Source organism: Pholcus phalangioides, unplaced genomic scaffold, assembly GCF_987345545.1.
Source record: "Pholcus phalangioides strain wild (caught in Gottingen) unplaced genomic scaffold, Ppha-v1.0 ptg000007l_1, whole genome shotgun sequence".
NCBI classification, from domain to species: domain Eukaryota; kingdom Metazoa; phylum Arthropoda; class Arachnida; order Araneae; family Pholcidae; genus Pholcus; species Pholcus phalangioides.
In genome coordinates, this window is record NW_028301600.1 from 45,382,188 (window position 1) to 45,403,921 (window position 21,734).

The 21,734-nt window shown below is 35.0% G+C and overlaps 1 protein-coding gene across 1 annotated transcript; it reads left to right on the plus strand.

Annotated features, from left to right (window-relative positions):
* Nucleotides 1–221: 221 nt before the first annotated feature.
* Nucleotides 222–14,639, plus strand: LOC149085356 (clarin-3-like). Its single transcript, XM_089233322.1, has 3 exons — nucleotides 222–832; nucleotides 12,582–12,770; nucleotides 13,278–14,639. Exons 1-3 carry the CDS (start codon nucleotides 574–576, stop codon nucleotides 13,547–13,549), a joined length of 720 nt encoding a protein of 239 aa, XP_089089448.1. The 5' UTR covers nucleotides 222–573; the 3' UTR covers nucleotides 13,550–14,639.
* The last annotated feature ends 7,095 nt before the right edge of the window (nucleotides 14,640–21,734 follow it).

Below are 21,734 nucleotides of genomic sequence, written 5' to 3' on the forward strand. Positions count from 1 at the left end.
GAATTTTCATGTGTTTCATTTTCTGAATTTTCGATTCCCCTCTCTTACAGAAAAAAAAAATCGAGGTTGAGGGCCCCGGTATTATTTTCGCAAAGGGCCCCCGCGTCTGGTAAGGGCGGCCCTGCTACACACCTTGAGTCGCGTGAATCCACAGGTAGGCGTCACACATTGTATTCTACTGGTAGCGGCATCTCTCGGAATCGTTGTACATGTGGTGAAGAGCGACATAGACATACAACAACGTAGGCTAATCACAACGGGAAACCTGTTTCTCTTTTTCTGTGTAATATCACCAGCCTTCGGCCAATTTCATGCATACCGTTCGTTGCAGGGTCGCGGTTTCAATGGTGAGATGGACGAATTATTTTCAAGTGAATCGTAAAGAATATTCTTCTTTTTCCTTCTTTTTTTTTTTATTTTTATTATTTTCACGTCAAATGTGCTGCGACAACTTTGAAATCGTCTCTTCGACGCGTTTAACTTTCAATTAATTGATATTCATATTTATGCGGTACGTAATCAAGAAGTATTTGTTCGCAAATGTGAGTTGTTGATTTATCGCATTGCAATAAGATGCGAACGGATTTTACGAAACGCGTGCTGACTTTTTTGACATTTTTTATTTGTTGTGGTTGTTTAGCATTTTTATCGGCTTCTTTAGCTACGCAAAAATGGATCGTAGCTAAACCCGTTAAAGTCAACCTTCCCGCAAGTATAAGCAATGCAACCGCTGATGATAGCACCAAATTCAAAGGTGAATTGCATTTCGGTCTTTTCGAAGGATCCAAGACGTTGAATCATGGATTTGGTGATAGAAAGACACATATTTGGAGTAAGCCGTCTCTTCTTATTGTTACACGTTACTACATATTATAATTATTATATACGTTACTTCCATATTAGTTATTTAAATAGAAGGCCGTTAGTTTATTATTAAGCAGTCTCTTTTTATTATTACGTATGACTTCTACATATACAGTTATTATACATCAGTTATTCTTTCCTAATATTAAAAAGTTTAATATTAGGCTATCACTTTATTATTATAAGCTGCCTCTTATTGTTTCACATTATTATACTACATATTACAACTATTAAACATTACTTCTACCCTGTCTGCACAAATCCCAGGTCACCATGTCAACTAGAAAATCTTTATTGGCGCCTAAAATTTTCCAAATGTGGTTGCTAAATTTGAGTAAATTTCTGAAGTGGGGTCTAAAGGGGGGAACCTAAAATTTTCAGATTTCACTATGCTACATCTTTCAACGTGGAAAAGGTAAAAGAAATCATTATTTAGGACCATTTTGCTTGAGCAAAATACTGTGTTTGACTCCTGAGAAATTAGGCTGGCACCTAACTATTTTTTTAGGTTTGTCAAGCCCTGACTTCTACATCAGTTATTCTGATCCTAATATTAAAAATTAGTTTTTTTTATTATTGAGTTATCTTGCCTTATTATTACACGTTACTAGAGCCCGGAAGTTTAGGCACTAAACATGTTCAAATAGGCAGGCGAGAAGGCAATAAAAATACCTAAAATAGGCACTAAAAAAGGGCATTTATAACTTATGGAAGGAAGGAAATATAACTAAAAACTAAGGTATTAAGGGTCCAACAACTAGCTGAAAAATTAGTTTCACTTAATCTGTCTACTGTTTCAATTAGAGTTTGCAATAACTGCATTATTACCTAAGTTAAGCAGTTGATTTCAAGCCTAAAATAGAGCCTATTTGAAGTCCCTCGGGTCACTACCAGGGCCACTCTTACTATAGGCGGAGTCTGAAGAGAAAATTATCTGTGGGCTCCTCTTGGAGTTGCAAATAATTATTGTTTATTTGATGTATTATTTTGAATAATCAATATCATTTTTATAGTGGAAACATAGCTACTTTGTTCTATTGTTGTAAAAAAATTAATTTTTGTTATATTCCCACCATAGGCGGAGATAGACTTGGAAGTCTGGGGGGGGGGCATGATGATGATGATGTCAATTCATATATACATTTATGCATAAGATCAATCAACTCCACCTTTGGCGCTGGGGGAGCAATGCCCCCCCCCACGCACCCCGTATCTCCGTCCATGATTCCCACATATGCGGGACTCCTCCAAGTGTGAGGCCCTGTGTGGCCACATCTGTCGTACACCCCTGAGGGCGACTCTGGTCAATTTAATTGAATACAAAAAAATATGTTTGTAAAATAAATAGCCATGGTAGTTTGCAGTGCATTTATTGTGTAAAAAACAAAATCAAAATAACAAGAGCCCCCAGAGCCCTGTCTTCTCCTACCCCACCTTGTGCGAGCCATGACATCAACCGATGACCTCTTGAGACAGTCATCGGTCAGATATACATATACAATGCAGTCCAATGCCTGAGCGAGACGTGTTATGTGAAGAATGTGGAAAAACAAATTTCTAAATTTTCCTCTGCTTTTCTAACATGATGCGTTCATTTAAAACACCACATCTAACACCATCCAGTGTCAAACCAAAGTTAACACCCCTATCTCTCAGATCACTTATTTTCATGTTTAAATGAGGCTGGAGATTTCTGATGAAAATTTTTAATGAGAGTTGGAAAATTTAAAAAAAAAAAATTCTTTTGTTCTCAATACTCAAAACATCCAAGCTTTGCATATGCACCAATTTGCCTCTGAAATGCACAAATGTAGAACCATGTTAAAATAGGCATTTATGGCAGAAAAAGTTAAAAGAAAACATTTGTACAGAAAAGCTTGAAAATCGACAAAAAAAGCATTTATGGCATTTTGCCTTAACTTCCGGAGTCTACACATTACTATACTACATATTATTGTACATTACTTTTACATTAGTTAATCCGTGGCTTGACAAATCCAAGGCGCTAGGTTACCATGAGGATTGAAAAATTGGTATTGGCACCTGAAATTTTCGTAGCATAGTTATCAAATTGGAGCCTGAGAACTGCACAAAATGTCTGGAATTTATATCAGCATATCCACCAACATAAAAGAGGGTCACTATGCCCTGGAAAAATAAAAGAGTAAGGGGTCTCGTGATAGTAAGATTTGAGGCTATAATTTTTAAGAGAAACCATAGAAATTTATTAGCAGATACTTTCAGTTAATTAGGGGTCCCAGAATATCACTTCACCTTTGGGGGCCCCATGGTGCTGTTAAGATGGTCGTGCAATTTTGGAAGGTAATTGAAGAAAATACAATGGAGGCAATGGCAACATAGACCGTTCTCCCAATCACAGGCGAAATAGACTTGGAAGTCTGGGGGGCATGGTCATTATTGCTGGGGGGCACGATGATGATGATGTCAATTCATATATACATTAGATCAGTTGACCCTGCCTTTGACGCTGGGAATGCTTCCAATCTTAGAACTCATGATTGCAGCTATGTGAAATGGCATAGCTATGACATTTGTTGGTTTCTGCTGAACTTACGTAAGGTGCGAAATTGTGTTAGCAGAAGCTACATATATATATAGAACATTATTCAGTCAAAAATCTGATTTCCCAAAAAATGTAACAGACCATTATTCGACCGAACCCTTCAATTTTTATGTGCTGGTTTTTAAAGTAAATGTAACTGATGATGAAAATATACGTATATGTTCTATTTTGGACATGACCATTTTCAGTTCATTCTTGATTATAAGCAATCATTTTCAAACTTAAGAAAAAATAATTTTCTCTAGTAAATTTCAATTTAATATTGTATATAAAGTGACTTATAAGATTGATAGGGAATTACACTGACATTTCTTTTCAAATTTGAATTACAGATAATAAGTATATTTCCAATATAAGCAGTTTACAAATAATTTATCACAGGGATTGACAAATCAAGAAAAAGTGTAGGCACCAACCAAATATTTTAGGAGCCAAGCTAATAAATACACACAGAAAATTTTAGGCACCCCAATATCTATTCTTTAGTCACCACTGTGACCTGGCGCCTGGGATTTGTCAAGCCCTGATTTATCGCCACTGTGATGGTCGAGTGGTCAAAGTGATGGACTCGCATCACAAAGTCCCGGGTTCGAACCCTACTGTCGCCACAGTAGTGGTCGCTAAAGTTGATTTTCTGCGGTTCCCAACTTTGAAGCGCGAATGCAAGCCAATCTCCCCTTTAAGAGTCTCCCACAGAGAGCAACAGACCTACAAACGGTAAAAATATAATTTAATCATTACACTTCACTTCTGAAATATAGATGACAGCACTGAATAATCAGACACAACACTAGATACACACTCAGACTGTTAGGTGCACATATTACACTTCCAGCACAACTCACTAGGTAGTAAATTACCCATAGGCAGCGATAGACCTGAGTTGTGTTCGGTCTGAAAGAAAAAAAAAAGAAAGTCCTGATTTATATCATAATTTGTGGACATTTCTTTCTTTTTTTTCAAACTGAGCCCAACTGTGGTTTATTGCCATAGGCAATTTACTACCGAACAAGTTGTGCAGGAAGTGTGCATGTGTACCTAACATTCTGAGTGCATACCCAGGGCTGTGCATAAATTTTAGTGCTGCCATCTATTTTTTGAAATATGAGTAAAGTGTAATGATTGAATTTTTGTACCATTGTAAGGCTGTTGCTCTCTGTGGCAAGACTTTTTTAAAGGGAGATTGACTCACATTCATGCCTCAAAGTTGGGAACCACACAGAAATGATTTGTGGACTGGAAAAAATATGATGGTCCTTGCGCCAAAAAAAAAATCAAAATCCAATCCAATCCAACATCATCACCTGTACCAAAGATGCCACCACAGTAGTGGACGAGGCATATGCCATTAAAAATACCACCCCAAAAGTTGGAATAGTTTAAAAAGTGTCTAGAATAATAAATAATGCAGTAGACGCTTGCTAATCCGACAATCCAGTAATCCGACAATTTTTGGGTGGGTTTTCTTCGAGCATAGAAGAGTAAAACACATACCACTGTATGTCTTGTGTGCAGAAAAGTTTATATTATTTAAATGGGCTTTTTTAATCAATTCAGTTGACTTCCAGTAATCCAGCGATTTCGATATTCTGGCACAACCTGGTATGATATGTGTCGGATTAGCAAGAGTCTACTGTAAATACTAAAAAAATAGCCTAAATTCACCAAATTTAAAATTTTTGTTTGGTTTGCTATTCACAGCTCTACACTCTCCAGTCCAGGAGTTCTTAACTAGGGGTCCATGGTAGGGCTTGACAGATCGTAACAAAATTTAGATGCCAGCTCAATTTCTGAGAAGCCAAGAATTTTTTGTTTTATAAATGTTCCAAAATCATTGGCGTACCCAAAGGGGGGTTCTAACACCCCCCCCCCCCCAGCCAAGATTATAGTGTTTATAATATTTTTCAGGAGAAAACGTAAAGCTCCCCCAGAAGGAAAAAAATCTGAACCCCCCTCTGAGAAAATTCTACGAAAATGGATATAGTGTCCATTACCTCCAGTATACAGAAATGTACAGTGAGACCTCCCAAATCCAGACACTCTCGGCCGAATTTTTTTTTCACCTGGGGACTTTTGATGTTTTTCTTTACCCAAATTCTGTTTCTGCCTTTCTTAATACATTAATCATTTTATTTCTTTTTTGTACCGGATGTCCACGGCGAAAAATTCTGCATACGCCTATGTCCAAAATAATATTTTTCTATTTTTCGGGACTTGACGACTCCTCCTTTCCAAGTTGAGAAACATGCTGATAAATTCCAAAAATCTTGTGTTGTCCTTAGACTTTTCTTTTCAATAATCACACATAGAAAATTTTGACGCCAATTCCAGTTCTTTAGTTGCCCTGGTTCCTGAAATTTGTCAAGCCCAGTGTATATGTGGCTATAAACTAACCATTATATCCTTTAAATATGAATACAATTGTAAAAAAAGTGTGGGGCTACCAGGCCTATATATGTATGCATCCTCACACACATACACACTATTTCTTACTGTTAAGTGATGCATGTGATATATTTTCAATCAGTTTTCAAAAGTAACTTGCATGTTGCACTAAAAGAACCTGTCAGTCATTTGACATTTTTCCACAATACCATGAAGGTATACTGTCTTAGATTCAGATTTTAAATTGGAACATAACAAGCCTAAATGCTCTTGGTGCATAAGAATGATTAGAATAGAGCAGGACCATCCAGAAATTTATTTCGGAGTGAGGGGGACAACTGGAATTTTGGGGGAGACCAGAATCCCTTGTCCCCACCCCTCTTTATATGGCCTTGGAATAGAGTGATAATTAATGAAAAATACCTATATTGAATATTGGGCCACTTATAATTGCTTATATTTTAGGTAATTTCTATGTATAATGCCTATATATTTCAATCATATGCATAAGATATGTTTCTGTTGGAAAAATTATGATCTATTCCTACATTTGTAAACTCCCAAATTATTGAGTATTTCAAAAGGTGCTAATTCTATAAAATTATTTTTTGTTGAAATCTCAAAAAGTTTAAGGAGTATAACAGCTGCAACGACAATAAAAAAATGGTAACATGTCAGCATGATTTCCTTTTGATATCTTTAAGCCATTTGCATCCATAAGCAGAATAATCTATGAAATTGTGAGTATTCCTTGTCACTGGAAGCAGAATGATCCTCTTGCAAGTATGCAAGAGCCTCTTTCTTTATTGATGCAGGCAAAAAAAAAAAAAATCACAGGTCAAATTCAAGGCAGGATGCAAATGGGTTAACTCAGGGGTTCTCAAAGTTTTTCCTCCCGCTGCGCCCTGGGGATTGTGGCGTACAGTTTGAGAATCCCTGGGTTAAGAAAGTCTTGCACTCTTTTCTTTTCCATTTCTCACTTGGTGATGGGCACTTACCTTTTATTTTCAGCTTTCCGTTCTAAAATATGTGTCTCTCCTTCACTTTATGATCTAACTTGATGCTATATATATACTTCCAATTGTGATGAAAGAATGCTTACCTTTTTGTGAGTATACTCCTTGTTTAATGTGATATTTTTCAACTGGATACATTTTGTAATTGAGGTTGACTTTGTTAAAAAAATGTTTTGAACAAAATGCAGTAAATTCTGTACTATTTGACACAGTGTGATTTAATTTATTGCTTTCATTTCTCATTTTTAGACTTGAAGATGCAAGCAAAACTTCAAGTTGAAGTTTTCCATATGAATTTCAATTAAATGAGCATAAATTATTTTTAATCAGTCACTTTGGTAAAGTTTATGGCAAAGCAATGTGATGTAAAATTTACACATTTCAAAATAACATTGGAAAAATAAATTTAGATTGAAAAAGAGTTAACTTTTTTTATGGCTACTGTAAAAAAAAATAACAAAAGAAATTGAAAGAATCTGATTTTTGGGCAGGATTGAAATTATGGCTGTGATATTATTAATTCAAATTATGGCACCTTCTCGTGAACAATTAATTAAACCTGAATACATAATATTGAAAGGTATTTATATTGTTTCATATGTAACTGTTGGTTTTTTCCAAGTACTTTTACATTTCAGTACAAAAATTGAAAATCCTAGTGACTTTTTTATGAGTTCTTCCCATGCCAATAACCCAGGGTTTAAGCTACGGTCACATTTTTCGCAAAATGTGAAAGGAAATCTTAGAATGCAAAAGAAGTGGTAGCCACTTTCACAAAAATGCATACAGGAGGTACAGAACGAGTAGACGTCCAACCATCAATCATTACATTAGCATTGTAGCATTCCGCTAAAGCTTTCCCCCCATTTTCGCTTTTTTGCAAAAGGAATTTTTTATGTAGCTTAAACCCTGCAGTAACCATCAAAATTTTGCTCAGTATTAGACTGTTAGCCCTTTAGCTGCTAACATATTTTCAATAAAATCAGTGAAAATGGAGAATGCACAGTTCTTGGAACCTAGAGTAACCAGATTAAAAACTGAGAAAGGATGACAACTGCACACGCACCTTTGGTAGCAGGCCCATCCAGAAATTTTGTTCGGGGTGAAACCACTTTCATTTTGGGAGGGGAGACCAAAGTGATAGAACAATAAATTTGGCCATCTTTCTCCCTTTTTTCGGTTATTTTTTCACATTTCAGTGGGGGGGCCAGACCCCGAAGTCCCCTGCTACGGCCTTGTTTGGTAGCGTCACTTTTCCCAATTTTTACAACAGACAAGCCACTATACAGGATAAAAAACCAGCCACCACAATAATTTTTTCCAATTAAAAAAACAGAACCGCTTAAAAAAATTAACAAATAACGATCTGTCTCCCTTCACTTATAATGAATTGTACCCAGTCACCGTCTTGTCAGTTTTATTGCTTCGTTTGGAGAGTTTTTCTTCGGCAAAGAACCAGAGATGCTATTGGCGCTCTATAACGCGTCAAATACCCGGAATTTCGGAAAAAGACGCATAAACATTTTGTTCACGCGTCCTGCGGGACGCGTTCTTTCCTAGTTCTAAAAGGCCTGTCCCACGAGAACTTGATAATCTGCGTCCCCAAGCAAGTTCTCGGGGGACAGGCCTTTTAGAAGAAAAAAGAGTGGAGAAAAAAACCTCCCCAACTTTTTCCCCGTTCTTTTTGCCGTCTATCATGATCGCGCGACCTTGAAAAAGTGGTTTTACTACTTTGTACACTGTACTGTATTGTTATACACGTGGGTTGTTGAAGAAAGGGATATCTATATAGTTGCTTCTCTGAATGAAGGCTGTGTGATTGTCAAATTTTGGAGTTTTTATTCCCCTGCGGATTTTCTCCCTTCCGGAAATTACGGTACTTTCGCGGCATTCAGACAGCGTCTATACGGCGTAAATTCGCCTTGTTCCTAGAATATTGCGCGAATGCGCATTTTTTTTTAAATCGCAAAAGATTGGAACGCCCGTTCAAATTATAAAACTTTCCCGAGATCGTGAAAAAAAACCGAATCTGTAAAAACTCGACCTTGAATATCCAGTTTTGTCATCTAGCTGCTATGTAGTAGTTACTGTTTCGCATCGCGCAAATCACGGGTGTGTACGCAGAATAGGCTTTTGGAGGGAGCACAAGGATCTAATTCTTCACAAAAGTTTGGGTCACTAACACTCGAAAGCAATTTTAAATTTAAAGATAGTACAAAAGAAATTATTTTATTCCAATATTTTAATTCTCTACAAAAATATTTTTAATTTTTGATCTTTGGGGGGGGGGGGGCTTTGGTGAAAATCCAGGTATGGAACCCGCAATTGCGCAATGGTAATCGGCTAAAAATGTGATTTTCTAAGGTTTTAAAATTTTGAGTTGGCTATTCCTTTGAAAAAAACTTCTGGTTGCCATGGTGATCACACAGACCTACAACACAAATATGTACACATTAAACTTCAAATGCACGCATTACCAGTTTGGAGGATAGATGCAGAGCCGCAGCTGGGAAGGGGTCTAATGTCCCTAGCTCTGGACTACAGGGGGCACCAAATTCACCCTTTATAACTGCTTCTTCTACATTACATGGGTGTGCTAAAATGTGTGCTCGCCCAGTGTGAGAAAGTATCTAGTTGCGGCGTTAAATAGATGGCACCACCTACTGAACACAAAACACGCCAAATGCTGGGCACACACACACATAAGCACACTGTTAAGTTTCTCCAACACAAATCTGACAGCTCCCATATTCAGGTGTGAAAATATGTGGCAGTTAAATGGCAACAGATCAGAGTGATGGACCATCAGGGAGGGAAAATAAAATCATTTTACCAGGAAAACCAAAGTATGGATAGGGAATCAGAAGATAAGTGTCTGAGAGAGGAGAGAGAGAATATAATTTGCTTTAAATTTTTGATCAGAATATATTGAAAGAGCTAAGATTTTTTTAACGAAATGTAAAATCAATCAGAAGGGAATTTATAGATTGATTTATTAGTGAATATATAAATGTGTGCCGCCAACTGTTAATTAAAGTGGATATTAGTGAATATATAAATGTGTGCCGCCAACTGTTAATTAAAGTGGATATTAGTGAATATATAAATGTGTGCCTCCAAATGTTAATTAAAGTGGATCCGGCTTATAACGTTTTTTAAAAAACCATCATAAAAACATTGTAAATAGGAAAACACTTTAAATGGGAAATCTTAATGAGAATTACTTAGTGTTAGGACCATGAAAATCAGTTGTACTAAGTGGAAAAAAGTTCTAAATGGGAGAAACAATATATAAGAGGGATCAACTGATATTTGTTTTAGATTTATTACATATGCAGAATTCCATATGTTAAATTCTCAATGCTAATGAGCTTTGCAAGCTTTTCCTACTAGTAGACAATGAAAGTAAATGACTTTTTTTTTTTTTGGATAGAACACGTGTTTTTAGAAATTAATTATACTTGATTCACAGATACCCAGAACATGACCCACCACTCAGTCTCAATGAAGAAATATAAGCAGGTGATCAAAGACCTGGGACATGCTGGAAGAAAATTCATAGAGATACCAGTGAATTATGTGGGGGGGGGGGGGCATAATTTTTTTCAAGATAAATTTTTTTTTGAGAGGGGCCCACTTTCACTCAAAAAGGACCCAGATTTTTCAAATAACCTGGGTGTAAATTAGAGTACAGCGGCATCTCTGAAGAACCTTGGCTTTTGTTACATTTATTGGTTTATTGGCATTTCTGAAAGCTTCCACAGCCCTTTTAGCTCTACCTTCAGAAGGTTTCTTTTTCCTTCAGGAGGGTTGCTTTTTCGCCAGAGGAGCATTAAGTATTGTTTGCATCCTATTTTCTTTATTTCTGAATAGAAGAGGTACCTCACCTTCCTCCCCACATCAGTATATGGCATTTGCTGTGGGTTAGCATGCATTGATTCTGGGAATTTTGGCACAATTGGTTAAACTGTGTAAAAATGTGTGGGGGAAAAACCACACTCATATCAATGAAGAGATATATGTTTTAGAATGAAGAAAAAATTTCCCTTTAAGAAACAGAAAAACAATGCAGGAAATCTGAAAAGGAGGACAAGAGGGTGAATTTTTTAAAATGTAGGAGGATGCTTGAAATGACATAAAAAAGGAGGGCATGTTTTTCTAAAAGAGAATGTCTGACAACCTTACTGGAACCAAGTCCATTTCCCTAGTATTTTCTTTCATAAAGAAGGAAATAAATTTTTTTTTTCCAATTTACCTGGTTTTTTTTTTTCACTAGAAAAATATACATGGCAACCAATGTGGTGTCTAATTTTTATTTTACGTGCATGGACCAGATTCTTCTCTTGTGTTGTGCATGCGCACAGAGGGAACGGGGTGACACCAACTAACATAGGGTTAAAAGACATCCTCCTGTAATTCCATTTCAAGCATCCTCTTACATTTTGAAAAACTTGCCTTTTTTGTCTTCCTTTTCAGGTTTTCAGAATTATACTTTTTTTTTTCCTTAGAAAATTATTTTCCCACTTTAAAACATTTACCACTTAAACTCTTCATTGATATGACTTTTGTGGTCCCCCCCCCTCCCCTCCATTAACCAATAGCCATTGAAATTCCCAGAATTTTTCTGTTTTTGTGGCTCTGTTTTGGTTGGGAAAGACTTATTTTACAGGTTTTATTGGTCAGAATAGTGGTGCCATCTGTTGTGAAAATTGGGAAAAGTGATGTCACGAAGGGTGCACATGTAAGTGTCCTCCTTTCTCAATTTTTGAATCTGGTAACCCTAAACTAACATGCATAATTGCCTGCAATAGTGAAGAAGCTTGACAAAATCTGCTTGCCTTCGTCTTCAGCAGATGGCACCATAACGAGAACTGCGCTTTTATTAGTCTCACAAGTTCTAAGATTATTTGTCATCCTTGTTTTCCATTTTTTTTTTTTTTGGAATTAAAAGTACGTGTATATGAACAGAATAGAAGGTTTTAATTTAATTTAACTGAAGTAGGCTCAATTTTTTTTCTTTCTCTGAAAATTAAAAAAACGAGAGTAATAGAAAAGTTCATTGGGACACTATGAATTTTCACTGGAATATGGAAAATTAGCCAACCCTAACCTTGATTTGCAAATGCCAGCTAGCTTTCCATGAAGAAAATCTTAGCACAAGTATATATAGGCAGTCTTACAATATCCTCAGACAACATTTCGAAATTCTCCCGAGGAATGTTTATGAGGTACATGTGCGATTAAGTAGTAAAGCCCTACAACATCACCAGTGTTGTGTGGGTGGTTTCATATTGTGAAGATCAGGATGAACAGAGGCTGAAGTGGAACAGAGGATGAACAGGAATAACTGAAGTGGAACAGAGGATGAACAGGGATAACTGAAGTGGTTGACCAGCTCTGAGATGTGAATGCAATCCAGCTTCTTGTTCAAAAAAGTCTTGCCATGATGGGTATACTTAACAAATAGCAGAACAGAAACAAAAAAAAATAGGTGGCTGTTTTTTATGGGGTTGTTTACTGGTTACAAGAATATGCATATTCTCACCATTTTTTTTTCTGTAATTTCCAGTAGTTAAGCACCATCCAGAAAAATCACCAAAAATTGTTTTTTTGTACAAACACCAAAGCTTTGTGTATGAAATGCCCTTCAGGTGCATAAAACACTTTTTGTAATTTCATATAATATTTTTATTCTATCATTTTGATTTATATTATATTTTTATAATTTTCAGTTCAGCAAGAAATTTCCAAAAATCCTCAGCTTTTCATCTTTGGGTTATGGCTCTTTACAGTGATGTGTATAGCTTTGTCAATGCTGTTTGCTTTGATTAGTGCTGTTTTTGCAGTCATCAACACTGTCGTTACTCCAGTAGAAGTTGTCACAGGTATTGCTGGACTTTACCTTTGGAATGGAATTGGAGGTAATTCCTGTATTTTTTTTGTCTATTTAAACTCTACATCATAAGATAGTATTTTAAATTTTACTTTTTTCACCTCAAAGACTTCTTTTACTTATGCATTTTTTTATTTATTTGTTTATTTATTTTTTTATGTTCATGAATATTTTAAGAGTGAGATAAGTTTTTTTTCTTCATGTAAAAATCAATTCAACATTCTGATTGGTTTGCTGAATGGGAATTTTGTATGTTTATACTAAATAATAATCCAAGATAAATATCAGTTGCATAATGAATATCTTTAAAAAAAATGATCCTATTTTGAGATATTGTCACACTAATTGTACAATATATTCAAAAAGATTTTTGGCATATTTTTATTTTATTTTATTTTATTTTTTGGTCCTTTTGTTTACTAGAGTCTCCACTTCAAAATCCTTGATAATAAAATGTTTGGAATACCATTTATTGTAATTGCAAGTATGTGGATAAAAACATTTATAAAGATTACTAACAATGTTTTCTCTTCAGTTTTGTTTTCAGGAGGAGCCGTTATAAGTTGGGTTGTACAATATTATCTGAAACTCCAAGCAAATGTTATGACAAAGGAAGAAATAGAACAAAAATGGGTATCAGATGGCAAAGCTTGGTTTGGATACAGCTTTTGGTTTGCTGTGGTATCTGTTGTACTTTTTTCTATCAACATTATAATTACTACTCTTGCGATTCGGCAACCATGGGAGAGAAGAAAGCCAAAAATAGCCATCAGCAAAAATCCTGAAGGTGTCATTATGTTATACTGATTAATTGTATGAATAAGTTTGAGCATTGTATATAATATTTTTACGTTTGTTCACTGTATATATGTGTGGATGTAACTATTTATGCTCATAAATTTATCTCTAGTTGTTTAATTAAATTATGCAGATGTTAGCGAATTTCTTACACTAATATCAACAGTACCAAAAAGTTACGTAATTCTGAATAACAATAATTAATAAATGTTTGTAAAATTTTATTTTAAGGATGTCAACTTTCTACATATTTATACTACCAGTTTCAGGCTGATGATACTTAGTTTGGTAAATTTGAAGAATGAATCTTTTGGGTACTTACATAAGAGTGTGTTACATTAATTTTCTAGTTATATATTTTGTTTTGCATGTGATGTAGGTAGTTAAAACTTAGACATGATGTACACAGATTGATATCACTATATTTTCAACATTTTTCAATATTCATATACTGTCATCAAGTAACCTTTTGTTATATCATGCTCGCTGGGAGACAGAAAACATGTGACATTACCAACAACTTTATCTTTGTTCTAAGGTTTGTTAAATTTCTAACAGTGGTACTAATAAAAGATGTCAAATATCCAAACTTATGATAGCTACAGGTATTGCTCTTTTGGTAATATCAGTTGGTTAATTCATATAAGTTATGGTTTTTTATAACCACAGAGTAAGCATACATCAACTATCCAGGCATCTACCCGGTACCTTCGATCAAGTTTGGTCCCTTCTCTAAGAGCCCCAATATATGCTTTAAGAACCACTGAATTTGTATCTCAAGTTCAAGTTATGTAAAGGTTTTTTTTTAAAAAAAAAAAAACTCTTTATGAATGGGCTTTTGGCAACAAATTTCTATGATGTATAGCAGAAAAACCGGCTCAGAAACTGGTGTCTTTGTTAACATTTAAAAAATAAAGGAGTAAAAAGATGAAGGTTTTCCATCCCCCCAGCCACCCTTCCCCTGTATATGTAATACTATATTTTTTTACTTGTCAAACTAGTGAGGGAGAAAAGAAAAAAAATAAGTAATGCTTATTTAAAGGGGGAAAAACTGAATTCCATTCACAGGGTTATCAATAAAACATTGTGATGGTGAGAAGGAAAGAACAGAGAACTCTGAAGTATTTCTTCCAGCTACTCTAGTACAAGATATCTCCCTCTCGTATGGGAAAAAGTTAAATATGTAAAATCCATGCCATTCAGTGTCAAATATGATAATTTTTATGTTTCCTGGTAACAATTCTGAGCCTGTAACCTATTTTAATAGGTCTTAATATTTTTTGCATTGAAATTTGACATCCCATTGAACATCATAATAATAAATGGACAGAAGCTGTGTCATCAACACAACTGTAAATTTAACGATTCAATATGCTTGGACATATCTAATTTTTGGCCTCAAGTTAGTGCTTTTTAACCCCTTGTTTTTAAAGAGACCCTGGCGTTTGCTACCATAGTTCATGAGTTATTGTTACATTTATCTCAACAAGATCTATCTTAGATACCTATTTTCATAATATTTGCTTAAAATGTCGAAGAAGAAATACATGAACATTATGAATTTTTGGCTTCAAGCAGGAGCATTTTAATTCTTTATGAGCTCTGAGCCTTGCTACGTTTCTTGTGCCTCATTGAATTATTAAGAAGATCTGTCTCTAGATGTCCATTACGACTATATCTGTTTGTAATTGTTTATATAAGAAATGTCTTAAAATTGTGAATTTTGGCAGAGTATTCCTCAGTGTTAATCTTTAGTCGAAGAGAGAATGGCTTTAGCACCATAATATATGTTGTAGTGCAGTTTTTGTCCATTTCTGATTTTTGATTGGTGGTAAAATAGTTCAACTGAATTTTCCTGCAAATTGCTTTTTTTGTTTCGTTTTTACTGCAAATTGCACTTGAATTGTGTCAAATTAATTATTGATTTGTCTATGAATTTTGATTTTAATGTATGAATTTAAAAAATCATAAGCTATGGTTTAACACTTGTTTCATCTATACCCTTAGTTCACAGTCCAAAATGTTACAAAGCTGACAGGAATAAGTCAAAAGTTTCTTTTTTCAATGCTTATTGGGGGTATAGCCAGGGGCTATGCAGAGAGACACACAAGGGTCCTATGCAACCCCCAAAGATACACAAATATCTTTATAAAAAAATTTGAAAGAAAATACCTATATATGCTATCTCAATCAATTTCTGTTAATTTAAAATGTTTTTTGAAGGTGAGTATAATTCTCTGGAAGAAATTCCTTGTGCCTCATCCAAATGTCAATCCTGCATACAACCCTGGGCCTAACATATCCAAAGATACCCTTAGTACAAATTGCACTAAGCTTGCTGTTATTATAGTTTAGGGCAGTGGGTCTTAAAGTATGCATTGCCACCCTTTGTCAAGGGTGTTGCAGCATTCTGACAATACTGGTGTGTTCCTGTTCTCAGTGGTTTGAAGTGGTGCTTTTATGGATGCTGAATATCTACTGGAATATTCTGAGGAGCTACAGATTAACTATAACTAAGGCAAGAGAGCGGTGGGTCCCCAAAAGTTTGAGAAACACTGGTCTAGGGCAGTGTTTCCCAACCGCCAGGCTGCAACCCTGACATCATTAAAACCGGTCACGAGAGTCATTGGTCATTTAATTTTCCCCAATCATTCACTGTTAGCCATGTGTTTCACCAAGCCTTCTACTTACAAAAATAAATGAAACCGGGCCGCAGGCTTCCAAAATCGGAGAACCCCCTGGTCTAGGGAACATTAGCGCTTGAAAATATGACCAATTTTGTGTTTCTCAGTTTTCCATCCTGGCACCCCATTTCAAAATAAAGATTCACCTTTAATTTATTAAAGGCAAATCTTTATTACTTATTCTCAAAATAAATGTATTCACCTTTAAAATTCATATATTTCAGTAAATTTTTAAATATGTTTAACTTAATGTTGTTGGAAATGTATGAAATTAGATTATGATAGAAATACTTTAATGTGTGTTGGAAGATCAAATGTATGTGAAACATTGATGCATTTTTCTCTTGATCATTTTGATGTACAATGTTAAGCTATTCTACACTAGGTATATAAAGTGAAACCTTTATATCATGAATTTTGCCAAACATGGAACAAAAATGTAAGATAAAGAAAATGATATATCTTATGAAAATTAGTGAAACTTCCATAGGGCCACCTCTATTCTGCTACCAACGTCCTCATGGCCAATTTTTCTCAGAACAGACAATAGGCATGATTAAAAACCACCCCCCATTTCTTGGCTACTTTTGCATGCAATAGGCAGTCATCCTGTCTATGGCTGGAACTGATTACATGACAATAGGTTCCATAGACATAATTCAGAAACCACCCCCATTTTTTTGCTATCTTTGCATGCGATTGGCTGCCACCCTGTCCGCGCACACTTCCTTATAAATAAGAGCTGCAAAAAAAAATCCTGCTGGTTTTTTTTTCTTTAATGCATTAACACTCTATATAGTTCTTTTTGTATAACTTTATAATCTTTATGCATCAGCGTAAATACCTTTGCAGATCAATCAAATTTTCTGTTCATGTGTGACACTCAGGTTGAAAACATTTGTAAATAAGATGATCAATTCTATATGGTTGATCCCAGTTGATAAGAGAGTGTCTGAGTGGCATGGCGGTAAGATGTTTGTCTAATACCGTGAAGGTTGTCATCATGGTCCCAGGTTCAAATCCAAGGGAGGATATAGATAAGATATTTTCCCTAATGAGCTTGAGGCAACCACCAACAGATAGTGCCTTCATTTCTAACTCATCTCATTAATGGCAGTAAATGGTGATATGGCGGAGTTGGTGTTTGGCAAAGTAGCTGACAAGAGAGTGTAGCATTATGAATAACTTGAACATAACATTTTTTTGTCGCATTGAAAACCATTGTTTTGGCTCATTCCTCCCCCAAATGTTTTTTTCCGTCCATGATTGTCCAACTTCTATTCGGCAGTCACCCCTGCGGATGGCCACAGTGTAGCCAGAGTGGCCATCTTTTTTCCATCATCCAGAAGTTTCACTGTATTAGGATAAGATCATTTTTAAGATAAATATTTCATGCAACTTTGTTTTTTATCGTGGATGCTTTTACTTTCCTGACATGATGGAAACAAATTTTATCTTTTTTTGTATGGTCATTTGTTTAGGCGCAGTTTCACCTAATTGGTTCTTGTGCTAATAAAAACAAAATCCAGTGAGATAAATACAAACACAAAGGCCACAAATGGCAAATTGCCCAATGGGGTGGCTCAAAAAAAGGTGTCCATGAAAAATACGGAGTCAAATATAACCAAAATACAGCAACCCAGTATAAGAGAATGTATCATGGAAAAAAAACAACTAATATAATTAATAATAAATGTTACACTACCTATAAAAAAGATTATGGTTGTCTTATTCTAAAAATGCACATATATATATATATATATGCTCCAAGGAGGGAATATTCTATCTGCTTTCATAGCTTAGAGGTAGAGCACTCATCCGGCATATGAGAGACCGGGTTTGAGTCCCTTTGAGGGTAGAGATGAATTTTCCTTTCCTAAACATCAGTATTTCTTCACACAGCCAGTGTTTTCCATATATATTACCCCAATGTGTTTATCATACCTCTTTTTAAACATGTCAATTGCATTAGAATTCACAACCCCCCCCCCTCTCCGAAGTATTCATTTATTGATTTATTGACAACCCTATTATAGAGAGAAAAACTCCCTGTGACCATGTATCAATCTCTGATGTAAAAGATTGGTCACTTGTAGATCAAAAAGAGAAAAAATTTAAGATAATAACAGGACAATAACAATAATAAGAACATAATAAATTTAAGGTAATAATAGGACACACACGCACGAGTAATTATGGGGGTGTAATAAAACATTAAACTTTTTTTTATTTATAGATTTTTGGCCAGAACATTCAAAACTAATTTTTTTCAGTAATAATTAGTGTTTGACTCCTTCCATCATTGTGTTGTTAACATAAAAAAAAAATTCTCTCATAGACCCCTGGATGACTCCATAGCCCACCAAGGGGTAATATTGCTGACTTTGGGAAACAGTAATATGTTTTGGTTAGTGACAGAACACATTTTAATATGTGAAAAACTGTTTAGTAAAATACTTTAAATAATGATTGTTGTGACAAAAAAGCAATTAGGTTTGTTATAGTACCTCTCAGAAACTGTAAAATACAAAAAGTCATGAGTTACTCACTCACTTGATGTTATATTTCATGAGATATTACACCAGTGTTGCTTTAGTTCTAGCAGTTGTGAAAAAGAAGATCCTGGTGTACAGTGGTAATATCCTTGCTAAGGGTTCAAGTTGAAACTGCCACCTTGCTAGAGGAAGTTAAATTGTAGGTTAAACCCATTCTTTTCAATTTAATCTTTTTTGAATATATCCTATTTTTCAGGGCCGTCATGTCAACTTTTCCCAGGGGGGGAGGGGCAAAGGACATGTACTCAATGTATGTATACATATACCATTTTTAGTGTGTTTTCGAAAGCCGGGGGCCCCGACCCCCAAATGACAAGCCTGCTATTTTTCCTTATCTCCCGCTCTACCTATACACAAAGTTTCACCACACTCATACAAATATAAACCAAATTATAACAAGTGTTCCAGTTTCATTTGATCCACCCTTATAAATGTGCAAGTATTGATGACCCAAACTGAAATCCTTTTTATTGCTTTTAATTGGAAAAATTGTATTACTTCATATTCTGCTTTTCCTAAATTTAAATATGCTACATTGAGTTTGACATAACTCAAACTATTTGCTCAGACTTCATATTTCTCAGGAGCATAGTAAATTGAGTTATTCCCTCACAAATATGATGAATAAATAAAAGAAGATATACTTGAAATGTTTTTACTTACTTTTATGTGCATTTATATCAAGAGAAATGGTTTTTATATGCTATGCAAACATACCAAGTAAACTTCAACATGGAATGCGATCCCACCCCCCCCCCCTTGACCATAACCGCAGAAAAATAAAGATTCTTCTCATCAGAAATGTTTATTTATTAATAATAAATGTTAAGGAAAAATCAGAAGAAATATTGGTACTGTATCAGAAGGCATATCAGTTTTTGTGTTGTACTAATATTTGAAAAAATTATGCTGTGCTTATTTTTTATTTTTAACCTGTTTTTATCTTTTTCATGCATTTCTCATATGGAATATTTATTATATAAATTTTCCATTCTTATCACTTTTGCTTTCTCAGAATTATTAATATTTACATGTCTTGGAAAAAAATTAAGTTATCAAGAACCAGTAGAAGAAAATCTCAACTTGTTTATAATGTGGTGTTCCATTTTAACAAAAAACACATAGGAAAAGCAGTTCTTTTTGAGATATAGAATTTATGATATCAAAGTTTGACTTGGAGATTTAGACCATATACACACACAATTAAAATAATATAAAATAAATTTTTTTACTGTAGAATTATTCGTATATATTTTTGGTGATTCATATAATTCAATATTCTCTGTAGATGTGAAAATGTAATATACCAACAAGAGTACATTAACTACAGATGCAGGAGGATTAATACATTTTTTTTTATGCTTCAAATAAGTTCATATGATAATTACACTAATTTGTGAAATTTCATTGTGTTGCCTTGTTTTTCTTTCTTTTGTTGTTTTATCATTTCTATTTAGTCAGCATGTGATATATTTTTATACTTGACTTTTTTTTTTCTCCACTGATGTGATAACTATTTGTATCCAAAAAATGTATGATTACTGTTCTGAAATAGAATTTTTCGAAATATGTGAAATATTTATAAAATTTCTTGAACATGAAATGTTTTAAATACATTGCAGAACACCCAAGAAAAACATTATATTTTATAATCTTAGCATCTCATATTTTTTAAAGCAAAGATTTTATGTGCCATAGGAAAAAATGCTATTTGTGACTTTGTTGAAAAGAAGGCAATGGAAAAAAAAAAAAATTTTCTTTACAAAATATGTGGTTTTGTTTAATCATAAACATAATTCTTGCTGTGTCTACAGCTTAATCCATAATAAATGACATTGTTATGATCCTACTGTATGCTTGAGTTTAATTTTTGATTACGAAACACACGCATATACTATCTATACCAATAATTGCACATGGACACTTACAAAATTTAATAGTGGGCAGGTCTAGCGGATTTTGTGCCGGGATGGTCATGAATGGTTGTTATTCATACTGTTAAGGGGGATAAGTACACTGACATCATTCTCATTTTGTGGCAGTACTGTAAAATTGATGAATTTTTTACCAGGATGATAAAGCACTGTGCTGCATAAGTGTAACTTTTATGCAGTGGTGTGATGATAAAACGTAATATGATTGTTGTGGCCTGCTCATAGACCTGATCTCAGCCAAATATGCATTTGAATTCAGTAGCTCAACTAACATCAGCTTTGCTGGAAGAATGAAGAAAAATTCTACTTAAAATGTGATTCAAGAATTGTTGGAAAGTATTATTAGTAGGGTAATCCTCTGTAATCCAGCCTTAAAATTGACATACTTTTTACTTAAAATAATAAAACTCTCTTCATGTGTCTCTCACACATTTTCACATGTTTTATTGTGTTGGTATGGCCCTCCAGTTTTTTGTGCCCGAGTGGTGCCGTGGTAAGATGCTTGTCTTCCACTATGAAGGTTACCATTAAGGTCCATGGGTTCGAATCCAGGCATAGAACGAAGCAAGTTCTTTACCTACCGAGCCTGGGGTGACCACAGATGGATGGAGCCTTCATTTCCCGCTCAACTCCTCTGGTTGGAAATTGCCGTATGGCGATATATATAACCGGAGTTGGTGTGCGGTAAAGGTATGGCCCTCCATCATTGTCCCAATTTATCCCACAAATGGAAAACAACTGAGCTAAGATCAGGATTGGCTACAACAACAATCATTTTATACCCAAGTCGTCGTACCACTGCGACCAACAGCTACATTTCTGTGGCATGATGCATTTCCATCCTGGTGATGACATTAGTCAGTTCCATGGTATACTGCCACAGTGTAAGAATTGTGTTATTCCTCACCATATGCTCATGACTGTCGCAGACAAAAACTGTAAGTCAGGGAAAGACAGAAATGAACACAGTGGCGGATCCAGGGAGGGTCAATCATCTCCCCCCAAGATCCTTCAAGCAAAC